General features: G+C 34.4%; 1 protein-coding gene across 2 annotated transcripts; it reads right to left on the bottom strand.

Annotated features, from left to right (window-relative positions):
- Window positions 1-282: 282 nt before the first annotated feature.
- Window positions 283-18,298, bottom strand: LOC141684114 (phospholipase D zeta 1). 2 transcript variants are annotated; one of them, XM_074488952.1, is made up of 20 exons: window positions 17,833-18,298; window positions 16,549-16,650; window positions 16,280-16,395; window positions 16,040-16,181; window positions 10,912-11,082; window positions 9,715-9,888; window positions 8,719-8,961; window positions 8,511-8,627; window positions 8,175-8,314; window positions 7,901-8,050; window positions 7,208-7,364; window positions 6,619-7,125; window positions 5,933-6,043; window positions 4,301-4,447; window positions 4,027-4,224; window positions 2,266-2,367; window positions 1,259-1,390; window positions 1,106-1,171; window positions 875-936; window positions 283-793 (listed from the first exon to the last, which is right to left on the bottom strand). In XM_074488952.1, exons 1-20 carry the CDS (start codon window positions 18,049-18,051, stop codon window positions 544-546), a joined length of 3,306 nt encoding a protein of 1,101 aa, XP_074345053.1. In that variant the 5' UTR covers window positions 18,052-18,298; the 3' UTR covers window positions 283-543. The 2 variants fall into 2 exon arrangements, with proteins under 2 accessions (XP_074345053.1, XP_074345054.1); XM_074488953.1 differs by lacking the exon at window positions 17,833-18,298 and having other exon boundaries at window positions 16,040-16,197.
- Window positions 18,299-18,423: the final 125 nt, after the last annotated feature.

The raw sequence follows: 18,423 nt of genomic DNA, 5'->3' as shown, positions 1-18,423 counted from the left end.
TAATTATAACATTAATAGGAAAAGCTGGAAAATGATTTTTTTTAATATTAACAAGAATATAATAATGAAAAAAGGGTTCCAGGCTCTTGGTCAATCTCAGGGCCTGCACTTAATCCTTCAACCTAAAAAAGCCTAGACCGCGAAGAAGAAGAAGAATCAAGGCAATCCATGAAATTCTATTTTAAGACGACGAATAGCTGACCAATAATGAAATTGCTTCCATTAGTTCTCCATGACTGCTACAAAGTGATGGGGTGAAAAAAAAAAAGAACTTGCACGATGTCAAGAATTATAATTTCATCAACCAAGATGAGGTGCCATTTCCTGAAGTAGGATCTCCAGGAAGGGACAAATTACAGGGTGAGGTGATTATGAATTATATACAGCTAACTGTGGTTCCGATTACATAAAAAGTAAGTTTCCCCGGCTAAACTGCTTCCTTTCTGTGTATATAATTTTTGTATGTGTTTTACCTAAGTGCCTTTTTAGGCTTGGGATGTACACTCTTTACAGCTCTCCTGTTTTACTCGTACAAGAAAAATATTAGTGAAAAACTTGAGGTGATGCATAATATTCACTCTCTTTGTATCCAGGTCTTAGATCTTCTTTGCACATAAAATCTAAAGGGAAAGAAACCAAATGCCCCTTCACTGACTTTAGTCTTTCCATGGGATCGGTTCCCCTTATACTTCCATCCTGATACGATTCCAGCTTTACGGGAGCTATTCCTAAATCAATTGTTGTGTGCCCAAGTTTGTCTTTATAGTATGTCATGCATTGTCTGAGTGCAGATCTGCAGAAAAATGATTACAGCTTAGGAAAGCAAACAATGAAAAGAGTTAAGAGGCTTACTAGAGATGCGTTCAATTTGCACCTGGACTGTATGAGATCATTAGGGATGCATGAGATTACATCTTGATAGATCATTGTATTTGTCTGCAAGTCAGTAATATACAGACAAGGTTGTAACAAATGGAAATTCATAGCAAAATCCATTTCAGATCAATTAGGAAAAAAAATTGATAAAAGATTCTATCATGTTAGCAAGAAAACGTTAGTGCCAAAATCTCGTAAATTCGAGATTAGTAGCACTTAAAATACTTGCCTTTGCAGTTGCCATCCATATTTCCTTGTATGTTGAATCAATTACTGGGTCAATGATATGGCCCATCTAAAAAAAGATCAGCAGAACAAATGTAACATGTCATCTTCAATTCTGGTACATTTATTAATAATGTTGTTAACAAATGATGCTAACCTCTACTGCTGAAAGACCCAGGTGCTCAGACCAAAGTGAATGGCGAAGACTAGAAGCAAACTTTCCAGCCTTCCATGGCTTCCCTCCCATGAATGAATCAACTAATTCTTTGTCTTCAATAAGCACACCAATCTAGCGTGACATGTTTCGATGTGATAAATGTGCATACAATGATACAACAGAACCACAGAAGTCATGTTAATTTTGGAATTTGAAAAAGAATTCATCTCAATTAATGTAAGAAACTCCATGAAAATTTGTGTAAATTAATTCCATTATAGAGTATACACACAATTTCAAACTTCAAGAAAATTGTCTCCAGATGGCTAAGACTACATACTTTTGGTTTAAATTTATAAAACCAAAATGCCCAAAATAATTGACACAATCAAGATTCAAGTCGAAATCTATAAATTCAAGAAGTCCTTGTCCACAGATAATATGTGGGGTGCACTACCCACAGGCCACAGAAACTCAATCTTATTCCATGACATAACGAAATTAATCAACTGCCACAAAGGATGGCCTATTTATGGCAGTGCTGATGTTGTCATAAACATGCATAAAAGTGATTATCAGTGTTTCATTAATAAGTTTTCAGGTATTTATACATTTCTAAATCACCTTTCTAAACAACAATCTACAGGTCAGATACAGTTCTCCTTAATATTAATCTACCACTTAATCATTTACTCACATTTTAAATTTGAAAACCATATTGGGTTTTTAAAAACAAGCAACGTAATATTGCTATCTCTATCTCAGAAAAAGAGAGATAAATGGTCTGTGGAAGGGATTAATGAAAATATTTTGTTTAAAAGTATACAATCCAGTCAATTTAACAAGAGTAGGAACAAATATTCCGATGACTTTTAAGCAGTAGAGTTACTATCTACTGCATTTTTTTCATTTTATTTGAGACAAATCTTAAATTGCTTTCACCCCAGACATTGATTATAAAATTGAACTTCAATGCAGAAGTAACTGGAGATTATTAGAAGTAGCACCTCAGAGTCTCTCGATCCAAGCAAACTTCTATCATTAATATTAGCTGATCCAATCAATACTGTACAATCATCAACTATCATGACCTTGCTATGAACATAAACCTGCAACACAAATGGTATCAATGAATGTAATATCCACAAACTATTTAACAAGAAAATTCGAATACAAAGCTATATTTTCTATAATACCCTAAAGCTTTACGGAATTCAGCAGCTGCGACTCAACCATTTAAAAGGAATACTCTGAATATTTTTTCATGCAAATTTTAATTATTTTTTAGCAAGTTGATTACTAATTACAATTTACAAATTCTTAATTAAACATGAGTCTAAGACTTGAACTGTTAACCGCTTCTTACCACGAAAGGAGGTTTCACCACCTAGTTAGAAGCCTCCGTGTTCATAATATTTGTATAAAAAAAATAGCATATACACTTGGATAACGTGAATATTCCAGTTGTGCATCAATACGTACTTGCTACGTATTATACATTGTGTTTTGGGAAATTATCATTAGTACCCTCTTGGTATTGGCTTTTCTGAATGGGACCATTTGACATTTTTGACTTTTAAGTGGTACCATTGTACTATTGTTTCGTTCATGTAACACCACTCTGTTAGTCATCTGTTAGACAAACGTTATTTTTAAGGGTACCAATTGGAAAAATGAATTGTATAATGGTACCATTAGTAATATATTTTCTTATTTTTTTAAAAAAATATATATATTATTTTCTACTATTAAAAATTCGAATAAATAAAAAATAATAAGCAAAAAATTATTATGGTGATTAGAGAAATAACATCAATTTACCTAATTTAAACTAATTCAAGAAATTACGAGTATTTATTTATATTTTTTTCTAATATTTTCATGTTTTGTACTAACTATAAATCGAGTAAATGAAATATGATAATTTAAATAAAAATAATAAGAAATAGGGATATTTCAAATTCTATTAATATTTATTATTTATATATTTTATTGTATATAATTGTAAATAAGAATAATCATTTTTCAAATTGTTTTAAAATATTAGGTAAAATAAAAAGAAATATATGTATTGAACTCTTAATTAGAGGGTATTATAAAATTGGGCACGAAACTAATTGATAACTTAAAATGCTTATATGAAATACTAGTATTAAGAGGATTAATTAATTAGTAGGGGAGATATATAGATAAATTGTGAAAATTATGAAAAATTATATTATTTTAGTAAGGGAAAATGGTACCACGCAAAAGTAAAAAATAATTTAATGGTACCACATAGAAGTAAAAAACATTTAATGGTACCAAATAAAAAAAGTCAATTATATAACGGTATAATTCATAATTTTATAACGTTCGTTTAACGTTTGTTTGACAGAGTGCTATTAGATGGATGGATCCATATATACAGTGGTACCACTTATAAGTCAAAAATGCCAAATGGTACCACTCAGAAAAGTCAATACCAAGAGGGTACTATTCATAATTCCCTTGTGTTTTTGCATGCATATTACATGGCTAAATTTCATATGATGATCATGTTTCATATGATAGTGACTCCAAAGATCAATATCAACAGCTAGTTGCTGATAGTAGGGCCATGTAAGTATATCAGGAACTCAATATATCTTAACTTGTTGCTGAAATAGCAAACACAGTTACATCACCCTTCACTGGCATGCATTAGTTATTACTAATTAACCTGGAAAGCAGAAATGATATGCTGTTAAGTAAGTAAACAATTTTATGATGAGAAGATTATATAGTACCTGGCTAGTAGCCACTGGACCACCATCAAAGAGTTTACCATAAGATCTTAGACCATAAAAGGATATGTAATCATGCATTCTAGCACCAAGAAGATCATAGAGATTATGCAGTATAGAATTTTGTCCTCTGTATATTGTTCGATACTGCCAATGCATGATTGCTCTAACAGATGCAGCACCAGCATCATCAATACCGCCCTGTCAAACACCAATTTTTAAGATTTTCAGTAAACTAAAAATTAGGAAGAAAAATTCATTGTTTTAATGGTTTAACCTGAAAACCAGGGAGGAGTGGTATGACGATAATGACTCTGAAGGACTTCTTTTCCTGGTGTGCCCGAATAATACGTCTATACATTGATTCTAGCACACGATTTCGTATAATTTCATCTCCTTTAAGACCCGAAATAAAGAACTGGTTCTGCAACAAGAACAGGTCAGGAGAAGACAATTAATACTAATGAGATTTTGAAATAGTCGATTGAAAGAGACAAAACCTACTGAACTGTATCAGGCATGACCATGAAACATTGTCATTTAAATTAAACAATATTTTAAGGAAAATATATGTTAATAGTGCAACAATTTAGTTGAAATAGTCATCATTGTCATTTTTCTAGCAAACTTATAAAAAAATAGGTGATACAGGATAAAAACTAATAAACAATTAAATGACAAGCTAGTTGCTGTCAGGCGCAGAAATCCACCACCCTCCACCGCAGATATAAGAATTAGAATGATTCATCTTCCAAAGAGCCACAACCCCCAGGTTTCCCAACTTCGGAAGAGAGAATATAATAGCTGCATCTTGCATCCCATAAAAAAGGAGATAAAATTCTCAACCCAACAATTTATTTTAATATATCTCGTAATTAATTTAAATTGAGAAATTACAACTAATTTTGTTATATACCTAAACTAGTCAGAACCAGACTCAAATTTTAAATCCTTTTCCTGCTCTCAACTACTGTCCACTAACATAGTTGTCCTACCTCTAAAATGTTCCTAATAACATACTCAACTGACATGGTTACTTTTAACTTTATCCTTACATAACAACATAATTTAGATTAATCTTCAATCCCTGGCTCCACATTTTGTGGGGGTCCAGGCACAAATATTCTGCTCTACACCTCGAAGCTTTTGTCAAACACTAGAGCCTATCTCTTAGGTTTAACATATAAGAAAAGTGCCTTATTACAGTTTGGATAATAATCTGTTTTAGGACTTGCATTTTTATATAATGAGAAAAGTAGATGAAAATGTTCAAACAACGTCCTATGGCCTTTTTTCACATATTGATACGGAGATTAGTTTTCCTGAGGTTACCTCAAGTAGGTTTCCCCGAGGTTATTAAAATTTCCCATATACACGAGGGTGTTATTGTAATTACTGAAGATTATTTACATTTACAAAAAAACCATTACTATTTTTTACTTAAAAACACATGCACCTCACATAAGGTCCCTGAGGTAATCTCAGGAACTTTAATTTCATATGATATATACCAGACGCACACATGCCAGAGTATGATAAATATATAAATCAATTGCATACAAATTAATACCGCAAAGTTAAAGCACATTACAAGGCCATGTGTTTCTGGAGAAAGGGATACCATAGAGTGAATATGAGCATAACCTAATGTACTTTGGTGCCTATTCATACCTCGAAAGAAATACAATATAGCAACCACCCAAAATCCAAGAACATCTTTCTCTTGAGGCTTAGAATATTGATCACAAACAAGACAGTGCCATATAGGCAGAGGTCTTAGTGAAGACTACATTCATTAATAGTTACATTTTTATGTACTTCCAAATATCTTTATTGATGGACTTCTAGTCCTCATCTGATATTCCTCTATCTAATTAACATTTATGATTTATTGAATACTAAAATTTACCTCAATATAGACAAAGTGTTCAGCCCTTTCAATAAGAGAGCAATAAGCTCTATGGATGCTTTCCTCAACTTGGCTTGTCCCAGCAGACCACTGACTGACACTCCTTATGACCTGGAAAGGGAGGTAATTGCCATATTAGAATAAAAATAACATACAATATTACGAACACATCACAGAAATATGATTTCAACCACCCAAAGACGCAGCACAAACAGTTTCAAACCTCAAAGATCATATCCAAGGATTATATCAGGCCCTCCCATTTAATCAAAAAACAATCTTTGTTGTGCAGGCAAGACTTCTTTTCTATTGACTATTAAAACAATTAGGACTAGCATACAAACCCTAAAGTACACTGGGACCTGAATCAACAAACCCCTTCTGAGATTTTTATCTATAACACTTCTCACCAATTAATGCATTTCCTATAAAGTAATATGTGATACTCACTTGTCTAGCTTATTTACGAAGTTTAACATAAATTACAAAGCTTATTCCCAAGCTAGAATAGTCGTATACAATTAAAATACACAAACAAACCAGTGGCTTAAGTATTTTCTCCCAAGTAATATATACTACAGCAAAAATACAGCTTCGTAGGATGAGGGGATGACATGCCAGATTTTACCAGGAGAGCACTAAAGAGGAACTGAGAAATATTTTTCACTTCATGAATCAGAACTCACTTGACAGCGACATGAAACACGAGGACCGACTTGTCCGGTTTCATCTGCGGAAACAACTTGATCTCCTCGCTCTTGTGTTTCCCACCATTCTTTTTCTAATGTTCTCTTGCTGATATCTGACGATAAATCCTGCTTAAAAGCTAAAGAATCAAAATTATCCACAAATCCTGTCATTGGTGTATCTTCAACTAATGAATCATTTTTTGTCTTCCTAAAAGAGAAAGGACCCTTGCTGCCCCTGCTGGGTTGATCATCCTCCAACTCATGTGATTTTGAATCTACATTGGAGCCACGCAACTCATCAGCTTCTTGAGGTATAAGCAAAGGAATATCTTGGAAGGAAGATAGAGAGGTAACAGAATCGTCTCTTTTGATCGCTCTATAGGTGTCTTCTGAAATTTTCTTTTCAACCTCCATTTCTTTGCTACTTCCCATATAATGTGGAATAACCATATGATGCTGAGGCATAAGCAGAGGAATTGTTTGCTCATTTGGAGCTTTATTTCTCTGAAACGGAATACATTTTTTTAAGACCACTACCAGTATCGGACAACTGGTATAGAAACAAAAGATTTCTATTAAATAAAACCTTGGCATAATTCCAGCGCTGAACGAAGTGCCGGGCAACATCACGACAAGGTGGGCCCCAAAGAGCACAATGGACATCATGCCATGGCATACGTGGATACTTTTCACGATCTATCTCATCCTTCATAGTATCTTCCCACGTATTTGGTTCTGATTCCCTTCAATACAGGAAATGAAATTCATATTAGCTAAAACTCAAGGTCGGTGAAGAATGAACACAGAGTTAAAACTCAAGGTCGGTGAAGAATGAACACAGAGTTAAAAATCACACTGCCTTAGCTATTTTTGTACAGCTACTTTGTTGATGTTCTAAAAGTCTAGCATTACATAGTCTATGAAAACATTGACGCAGCCATCTATGAAAACATTAACGCGGCCAGATGAACAATCATTTGTGTCATGTCCAGAAAAAAAACATAGATATTCTGTAAATCAATAAAATAACTTTTATGCTGCAACTCAGAAAATCTTGAAAGTTTCCCCCAACAAAGTTCTTAATTACTGTAGTGGTATTACTTCAAGAATTTAACGATATATAACAGGAAGGAAACGTAAAAATGAGGACATCCAAAAGGGGAATAGATTGTAATTGTAGGAGTGCAAGAAAACCACATATCTATGCATTACTCAAGACTTACTGGTGCCTATGTTGCTGCTTGAATCAAAGATCTTGAGTAAGAAGTAAAAGGCATACCTTGGATTATAATAATCCTTTCCTGGCCAGATTTTGGGTGGAACATCACCCACTTTATGGTCGGATGAATCGTAACGGCCAAAACACAGATCTAGTCCTCCAATAAAACAAATGTGATTATCAATAATAACAAGTTTTTCATGATGAGACCTACACGTAAATAAAATTTTATTTCAGTTGATAGCACTATTAAGATTCAAGTTTAAACAAAATCATATGGTTTACCCTCATATTAGGCAAACATGTACATAATTCACCCTTGTAAGCCACATACCATAAATAGACACCACTTGAGAAATGATCAGGATAACGCAGTACTCTGATATTTTCATGAATGCTAAGAAGCCTTCTCTTACTGTACACACTGTTAATTTTAAGGGCAAGAGCAACCTCTTTGTATAAAAGAATGTATATCTGCAGTAATTAAGATTAAAATTAACCATATTAATAATAAAGAGCATTCAAATCATATTATCTTTGTTAGAAAAATGGGTCTTGTTATCTACCATCATGCTAATAGCTAATTACTTACCCATATATAACCAGAAAGCAACCATTTCTACCTTAGAGTCTTATTACAAAAAGGTAATATATATACGAATCTGCGTACCTGGACACCTTGCTTGGCTTTTGCTTCCAATAAAGCATCAAGCCGGGAGGAAGCGTTGGTCTGAAACGGGCGTCTTAAATACAGTTCAGGGCAAACCCACCAGCCACAAATAAATATCTACATGAAACTCTCAATCATCAATATTATCACAAAGCTAAATAATAAATGATTAATAAATGATAGATATTGACTACAGCTAAAGCTGCACCTCTGATTTTGCTTCATCAATTGCTGAAGCAATGGATTCAAATGCTGCACGACCGTCGACAAACCACTGAACCTCACTACCATCTTCAGCCAACCCTCGTGGAGGAGCAAAAGAGCCAAAACGATGAGGATGACACCACCCCTCCGGAAGCCGAAGGGCGGCATCATTAATTGCAGCAACCCAGTCCTTAACTTTAGCACCACTCTTAGATCTTAATCTTATGCTCCTGTTTCCACAAGACACCTGTAGTAATTTTACATAGTCAGAAAATCATGTATTATAAGTGAAGTACTTGGCTAGCAGAGAAAGTTTAGCACAGAATGCTTAACTAATGAAGTTAGATTTTCACATAGTTATGTAGATGTTTTCCCACGTTATCACTAAGGTGATATATATATATATATGTGCATGTATGTATATGCATACAAATTCATGTTAGCTACCTCCATCTAATATTGTCTCCAGTAAACAACATATTCAGCCACGTTGGATATTAAACCATCTATAACAGCATATTTTTAAATTTGAACTTGAAACTCTTTCTGAACTAGTTAAGCAATCACAATATATCCATCCAGAGTATAATCAGATCCGTTCAACAGTCGTTACCTAAAATATAATCAAGCATATAAAAAACTAATAGCTTCCATCTTAAAGAAAAAATTGAATAACTTCAGAACCTGAACATAAAGTGGTATGGTAGATTCTATACAAAAATTGTGATCAATACCCATTACCTGTTACTGAGGTATGTGCTTAGCTAATTTCCTTCTGATGACAATGTTTAATACTTGAAATATGGTAAATAAATATTTTTGTTCTACAACCGATTAAATTTTAAATTTGAAAGAAAAACATGACGAGAAATATGAAACTTAGCAGTTTTCTGTACAAGGAAAGTGCAATAGAACCTCAAATAGAAAGAAATATTGACAAAGTTAGTGATAACAAATGATAAAGTTTTTATGGGAGCAAGATATTCATATGATATTTTACTTTAAAAGAATGACGCAGAGGATTCCGCTCTTTTATTTCTACTGCTAATGGGACTCTGGCTCCTCCAATTCCATCTGAAGGCGGTAAAACATCGAAAACAATTATATCCAACGGTTTAGTGTCAAAAGGATCTTTTAGCAGAGCCAAAAACCCAGGTTTCAAAACAGCCCAAACCTGCACAGCATATAGGAGCATTACTACAATTAGATGCTATGAAAACTATTCACACCCCACGCTTCTTGCTAGATACATGCAATACTAATTAGTTCCCAAATAAGCTTAAACACTAATGAGATCTTCAACATAAAATAATGGAAAGCAGATATAGCCCATATTTTTCAGAGTGTTCATCTTGTTAAGAACGGCTACACTAATTTTTTTATTCAAGATAAGAAAGTAATCGAGAACAAATATAGAGGAATACAGCCACTACTGCATACATACATAATCTACTTGATTTTAGCCTTCAGTTCAGGAGTCAGTAACTAGTTACAACCCTAGGCCCAAGCATGGAAATGTATGTCAATCAAAGAAATATTAAAGAAGTTCAAATAATAATGCTTTCCCGCAGATTCTTCACTAATCCATGGAAGTATTTACACTTAATTAAGTATGATATTTTTGAACTAAAAAATAGATGTATTTTTTAGTGATGGGAAAACGAATAGGTACAAACATACTTCCAACTGCAAAAATTATCAGTCACCAGGAAAAGACTTTCATAACAAAGCAGTGCCTTAAAAATGTCACAAGTACGCAGCCTTACACCTAATATTATAAGGGTTGTTTCTAGTTGTTGGGCCCATAAGAAGGCATCCATAAAATAAATTCGTCTTCATTCTAACCTCAACAAAGTCAGGGCTGTGTATCTGTATATTCTACGATGAGCTTACAACAAAATTTGTGTAAATGTACTGAATGTGGGACATGCTTGACAACTAAATATGACAATCATTGGAGGTAAAAGCTACCAATTTCTTAAAGATTGTGAAACTTTAGTAAGATATATTCTTGCAAGCACCCTTCATAAGTAGTACAAGGCAGGCATTTACTTCTCTATCTAGATCTTTATCAACAAAATAGCAAGTCCACATAAAACAGCAGGCTCTAGAACAAATTCAAAGACCGGTGCAAGATATCACACACATACATCATAACTAAAAGCCTAAAATAATGACCACAGTTAGACTTTCAAACCTTTTGCCAGTTGTCATTACAACAATTAAACCACTGACATGGAGAACATTTTCTGTCATCGTCGTCATCAAGAATTTTCGGTAAATGATTCACCATCACATAGTCTTCTTTTTGCTTGGGTCCGTACTCCGGGGAAAATGATAGTGTAGAAACCTCCAAAAATTTACAAACCTACAATATATTTTGTAGTTGGCATCAATAAATTGGACAATAATATTTACCCAGTAAATAAGTCCAGCTATATCCTAGAAACCGATTATAATTGAATATTTAATTAATGAAGAGCCCAAGTGACAATTGTCAAATTAGATTAAATATCAGAACAATGTTGACGCATCAATGCCCTACCAGGTTCAGTCATTTTTTTATTGAATAAATCAGTTATGAAAAATATTTTATTATTCGAAATCCAATATGTTCCTAAATGTTAACAGAGTTGGAACAGAAACATAGGAAATCATCGGAGACTATTAGAACATTCAGTAGCCTAGAGCATTCGGTTGATAAATTTTGTTTAGATGGCCAGTGCTAGAAGAATAGAGCAATGTTGCTTACTCTTACTAGTGTTAATCTTAATGCATTCTTGACTTCTTCTGACATCCATGACATCCACACCACGACGCTGATGCAGGTCCCCCGCATATTTGCATTACTAGCTATAAGTGTGCATCACACATGAATTGTTTATATAATTATTTTAATTTTACCTATTACTATGTATGCAGTCCTAATTCGATGATTCAATTTTATCAACTTCCACTAATAGCTAAAGTTGATTATATATTTTTTTATTAATGCAAATGTTTAGTATTCCAATTTATGCTGTATTTTTTGGAATGGAATTTCAGGTTCGTTATAATGTTATCATTAAAGTTTATTGGTGTCTATTTGTTCGATTGTTTCTCTAAATTTGAATCTGTAATTTTTAGTCTGACACATTTTGTCAGGAATCCAACACTATTATGTATCAGAGTAGTATTACTAGTAAAAAGTAGCTAGAGTATTATTACTGGTAGCAGTAGTATGGCAGGGTATTATAGTCTTTTGACTAAGGCTTAGTAGTGCTTAGTATAAATAGACCAACAGCCTTGTAATTCATTATGTATGAACAATTATTAGAATGGAATATCTTTTCCACCAAGTCTGCTCTCTCTCTCTAGAATCTGTTATTTCTTTCTCTCTCTAAAACTGATTTCTCTCTAGGTAATTTCTATCTCTAATTCTATCAATCTCTTGCTTGTTTCTCTTCTGATCTATCTTCCTTTCTCTGTTTCTATCCTTGATTTACTGTTTTCTGCACTTATAAACCTAGAAAATCACAAAAACATTCAAAAACTAGAAAATTACTTTGTCAAGGCATGACAAATTGGTATCAGAGCTGTTGTTTTTGATCCATTGTTGCTTCCTCTGTGTTGTGCATCTCCAGGCAAGTTGTGCGAGCTTAGAATCACAGCAATCGCATCTGTAATCTCAGAGATCTGCTCAAATCAGTTCAGGTGCTCTGTTCTTAAGTCTTCTCTCAGATCTGTTGATTTTCTATAGTTATTAGCTAGTTGTGAATTTGTTATAGTTGTTTACTGCTCGTTTAGTTATTATTAGTAGAAGCTAGTTGAGCTTATTGGAGAAAAGTACAAAAATAGCAAGTTTACTACAGTTTTCGTGTTGCTAGTAGTGAATACTCTGTTGTGAAGTTCATACTGTTGTGTTGGTGTGGAGAAGGTTAAGTACTTGAATCTGTAAGTACTGTAGGTGAATTACTGTGGTATATTGGTGCTTTGTGGTTGTGTTTGGTTTTGAGTTGCTGTTGTAAAGAGTTGGAGTGATTCTGAGTAGTAATATACAGTGCCTTGAAGGTGTTCGAGGAATTGTCAGTGAGAGTAGAATGTGTGAATTGCTGGTATTGTAATTGGAGCTGTTGTGTGGAGGATCGTTGAATTAGTGAATTGTTGAGATTGAGTTTGTGAGAAGGTGTGTGATAATAAGATTGCACTCCAGGTGTTTGATAATTGGTGCAAGAGTATGAGTTTGTTTCATAAAAAAAATATGAAGTATTCAACTGGAGGAATCGATGATAGACATTCCAATAAGATGTTACAGGAAATGCAGCAACAGTTCCTAGATAGAAGAACTGGTGGCCTTAGCAGTTCACAAGATGAACCTGTTGCCTGAAGTGAAACAGGAGGAAATTGTGAATCCTTATGGCAAATCAGACAACAAAAACAGTGTTACAAAGCAGGAAGAGCCTCAGGATAACCTTAAGCATCTCAAAATCAATTTCCCTAAATAGGAAGCAGGGAAGGAAGTTGCTAACTGGATTGAGGACTGTGAGCACTTTGAGAATTTTGGAGTCCAGGAAAGTAAGAAGGTGGAGGTTGCTGGCATACACTTAGAAGGAACAGCCGAGAACTGGTACCAAGTATTCACTATTGGCAGATCTGAGTTTTTTGGCAAGACTTTTGTATCCATTTCACATCCAGATTTGGTTTGAAGGAGAATGAGTCGCTCTATGAAAGATTTAAGAAATTGAAGCAAGAATGGACTCTAGACTTGTATTGCCAACAGTTTGCAGTTTGTATGGGACATTTGAAAGTCGAGATGCCTCAGTTGTCAGAAGGATACTTTGTTGAAAGTTTTATCAGTGGCTTGCAAGATGACATCAAACAAGTTCTCAAACTCCTTAGTTCCAATTGTGTGGAAGGAGCTTTTAAGAGAGCTCAATATTGTGATAAGGGAAACAAAATTCTGCAGACTAAGAAGGCTGGTGGTAAACAATCTGGTGTAATGGAAGTTAATGTTGACAGCAAAGGGGGATTGTCTCAGATGCAGATGCAGGAGGTGTCAAATGGACACTCAAAAATGAAGGGTGAAGAAGTGATCCTTGGAAAGTCCCTAGGCCATGAAGAACCAGCTAGAAAGATGTGCAGAAAAGTTGATAAGGAACGGAGTTCCTTAGAAGCAAGAAGAGAGGGTCAGCAAGCTATGAGTATAGAGAAAACTAGTAATAAACTTGACAGAATTGAAGAAATGGAAGAGATGGCGGATCATAAGTTGAGTTTACTAAGGAGTATCCAAGCTAAACAGCAAGAGGAAGGTTTTGTTAATACTTCTGGTTGGAAGGCCAAGGTCAGGCTAGATAGTATTAAACAGCCAGGTGTTATATCAGATTCAGTGACTCCTCTTGATTTAAAACTTCCTAAGTTTGAAGGAGCAGAAACCTCTGGATGTTTACAGAATTGTGAGCACCAGTTGGTTGGTTTTGGGCCTTTTGGCATTGGAAACATGACTATTTAATTGCCAAATCCCGAGGAGGAAAATACACATGATTCTTTGGAAATGTATACAGGAGAACCTATCTATAATGAAGAATCAGAGGAGGGCCAAGAGTGTGTTAGGACCTGTCCAGGCCTTCTCTTTGTATAAATATAAAAGGAAACAGATTCCTTTATTGATAAACACACGCACACACAATCAGGTGGTATTCGAGAGACCACCCACTCTCCATAAACACACTTAAGTCAATCTTATTTCTTCATCCCTCAAACATATAAATGGCTTCCTATTTATAACCCCAACCTCAACTCACAATCCCTAAATTAAAGCTAAAATATTATTATTCCCACCAAATCCTCCCTTTGAAATCCATAACTGATGCACACATTAATTATTCAGATTTGTACTGATTTAATAATTATTCTATTTATTATGTTTCCTAACAAAGTGCTGGCCAGAACAAGATTTCATTTTAGCAGCATTAAGAGGGGACAACTCAAAGACCCCTAATCTCTTACAATCTATACTTTGCACAACTAGTGGATTAGAGCCAAATCTGGAAAAAAATCAAACAATATCCTTAAAGATGAGGACAAGCCAAAGCTTGTATATTATTACAAAGGTGAAGAAAGACAAGGTGTTGTTGAAGAAAAATCTTCAGTTATGCGTTATGCTTACCAACAGGAGAGAAGAATTAACAGCTGCCAATTCTTTTGGTTTGGAAAAGTCTAGTCATTTTGCTAAGACCAGCTTGATTATCTTTGATCCGGGTAGTCTTGTGCAGGAAGAACACTGAAAAGGTGTTAATGTGATGTTGAAAGACATGGCCAGCATTAAAGCTAGAGGAAGTTGCACTAATATACTCTGCTTGTGGACAACCTGAACAGTGGCAAGGGCATCCCGAGATTGTGATTCAGGTTGAAATTTCAGATGGAATACTAGGCAGACTAGGTAAATTTGGAAGAGAATTGAGATTGAAATTTGCAGTTCATAAGGCCCCAAGGAAAAGGATTACAATCACCATATATGATCCAGGAGATCCATATTGCTTGTATGAGGCCAACTTTGCAAGTAGAATAGATCTACTGAGTGTTAGATCAACCATGAGGACATGGTACACTTTGAAGGGGAAAGGATTGCCAGGAATCCAACACTATTATGTATCACAGTAGTATTACTAGTAGCAAGTAGCTAGAGTACTATTACTGGTGGCAAGAGTATGGCAGGGTATTATAGTCTTTTGACTAAGTCTTAGTAGAGCTTAGTATAAATAGACCAACAGCCTTGTAATTCATTATGTATGAACAATTATCAAAAAATGGAATATCTTTTCCACCAAAGTCTTCTCTCTCTCTCTAAAATCTGTTATTTCTTTCTCTCTCTAAAACTGATCTCTCACTAGGTCATTTCTATCTCTAATTCTATCAATCTCTTGCTTGTTTCTCTTCTGATCTATCTTCCTTTCTCTGTTTCTATCCTTGACTTACTGTTTTCTGCACTTATAAACCTAGAAAATCACAAAAACATTCAAAAACTAGAAAATTACTTTGTCAAGGCATGACACATTTGTTAATATTTCATCAGATTTTGTTAACAAATTAAAAAAAAAAAAAAAAAAAAAAAGAGGTTTTCAAATAGGCTGGGTAGTAATTTCCAATGTAAGGATCTATTAATTTTAAAGTAATTGGGGTAATAATATTTCAACAGATGTTACGAGCATATAGACAATATTGACCTTTGACTCAATTACATCAAAATAACAGGAAATAAGCACCCATAGAACTGGATAAAACAAGACAATTAAAGCAGCAAAATTTAGCGTATCAAAAAACTGACTTAAATGAACACCCCGGTATACCTCTCGAGAGTTAACAATATCCAAGTTTCCAAGAAAATGATTCAAGTATCCTTGCATTGCTACCCTTGCTCTATCTGACATTGAGTGTTGCCTTCCAAGTTCTGGCCGAATAATCGGTAAAGCAGCGCTAGAAGGGACATCTCTGAAGAAAAAAGCACCTGTAAGAACTATATCAATGCTGGAGAGAGATGAAACTCATTTCCCACTAGTCTTGACAAGCGATACCTAATCAGCACTTACCTGTTTCTAACACTTCCATCGTGATTCAAAGGAACAGTCTCATCATCATGTTCATCTTCATCATGCACCATTGTTGTGTTTTCTCCAATTCCTAAGTTTTGAAGCCATTCTTTAACCTAGAAACACAGTTGAATAGTTACATTGCATCAAAAGCTTTGATTGCTATGTGCTGAAAAAATCTCAAGTAGAAGTCACAGCAGTTCATTACGAGAAAATTTAAATCCTCCGCAGATGAAATACAAAATATCATATGGAAAAATGTAACATACCTGCTCCTGTTTCTCCTGAATCTCCTCGAAAAATGCACGTTTCTTTAATGCAAAATGTAAATAAAAAACATGTGCAGCTTTCTTCTTTAATTGCCACTTGAACTATATAAACAACATGTATAAATTTAGTAAAAAAATAAATAATACAATAGGTACGAATATAATTTTAACAGGAAATAATAATTTACAGCCAGAAAAAATTCACAAAAGGAGTAAAACTACCAACCCAACACTACACAGAATATCAACAATAAATTAGCTATACCGAGAGTTCAAAATAATATTTAACTGGAAACTTGTTTTCTACTTCTCTCATTACGCAATCAAATATATATATCAGACCTTATTAGGCAATGAACAAACATTAAAATTAAATAGTCCTTATGGAAGGAGTAAAGTAATTTATACATGGGAGGGATATTAATATCCAAACCCCAAATAGCTGAATGGACCAACCACATAAGGCAAGACACATGTGCAACAACTACTTATTGACATAACAGTATGAAACGTTGACAACAGCAACAACAAGTCATCTACGCCGAACGTGGTACAGTAGTAGTCGCACAGACAAGTCAAATCCCCTCTCCCCACGTGGGGTACTCGAAAAAGAGTAAATGTAACCAATGAATACACGAAACTAGGGCATGCAACAACTTTGCAACAAACCCTCAGTCAGATGATAGTATCTAATTCTCTTTAGTTCTCACCTTCATCAGAACTCTTACTCTCACATCGGAGGGAGGTGTCCCACCCTTCCCTTCCTATACATTGTTGAAAACGTACATGCCATTACAAGCGAAAAGTCCAGAAGGGGTTGTGAACCCACACGGAGCTAAGAATCTATTAAACTTATTCTTTCAACACAAACCCCAATTAAACAAAAAAATTAATTACTATATTCTTTTGAGCAAATATTCAGAATTCTAAGAAGCACAGACACAGACGCTCAAACTCCAACCTTAAACCTCACATACAAAACAAAAGCAAGAAAGCTACCCCTTGTACAATAACAATACGTCAATCACATACACGTAAATTCATCAAAACAAAACCTATATCTTAAAATATCTGACAACCCTCAGGCTCAAACTCAATCTCTACACACATTTTTCGTTCGATAAAACAACAAGCTACACAAAGTCACCCCTAACTAATCAAAATTCAGCACGTAATCCAAATCACGCAATCGAAACACCTGTCAGCTCATTGACAAACAAAACACATACATAACCTAATTACACAATAAAACAGAGGATACATAGAAACAATAAATAGTAGTACCTGTTTGTAACGAAACTCAATAGTGTAGGACAAAAGCATAGGGCTAATATCGCTAGCATCAGGACGAGAGACTTGAATAATTGTAGCTTTAGGTAACTCATCAAACATCCGAGTTGACTCAGTCTGACTCTGCCTGAACGAGAAGAACGATGATATCATCGACGTTCCTGGCTCCGATTGCATTTGCACGTAACGCGGTGTTAATTGCTCCGGCGTCATCCTCCCCACTCCGATCACAATTAGATCTCTATATTCCAATTATATTTTATATCTGGAAACTAAGAATTAATTAAATAATTTGATTTTTGTTGGTGGTGATATGTATGTATATGTAACTGAACAAGAAGGAGAATCCAATTTTGATTGTATGTATATGTGTATGTAACTACGGTCAATTAAATTGTCAATTAAATTCACTCTGGATACTCCGATTTAACCGAGCATTCATCTGCTGCAACTCTGCTCGGAGGTTTTTTTAATTTCTTGATACTTCAATAATATATTAAATTAAATTTTTATCAATGTGTTTGAAATAGTTTGAGATTGAGAGTTTAATTTTCACAAATAATCGTTTGTGAATAGGTAGATATA

This window comes from Apium graveolens, chromosome 9 (assembly GCF_009905375.1).
Source record: "Apium graveolens cultivar Ventura chromosome 9, ASM990537v1, whole genome shotgun sequence".
Taxonomy (NCBI): domain Eukaryota; kingdom Viridiplantae; phylum Streptophyta; class Magnoliopsida; order Apiales; family Apiaceae; genus Apium; species Apium graveolens.
This window is presented reverse-complemented; position numbering and strand designations above follow the sequence as displayed.

Bases quoted from the DNA above. Each gene is read 5' to 3' on its own strand.
- LOC141684114 (XM_074488952.1), bottom strand. From the start codon at position 18,051: ATGACGCCGGAGCAATTAACACCGCGTTACGTGCAAATGCAATCGGAG. The intron at 16,651-17,832 runs GTACTACTATTT...TTGTTTATATAG, and splicing joins TTGAGTTTCGTTACAAACAG to TTCAAGTGGCAATTAAAGAA. The intron at 11,083-16,039 runs GTATACCGGGGT...AATATATTGTAG, and splicing joins ATATTGTTAACTCTCGAGAG to GTTTGTAAATTTTTGGAGGT.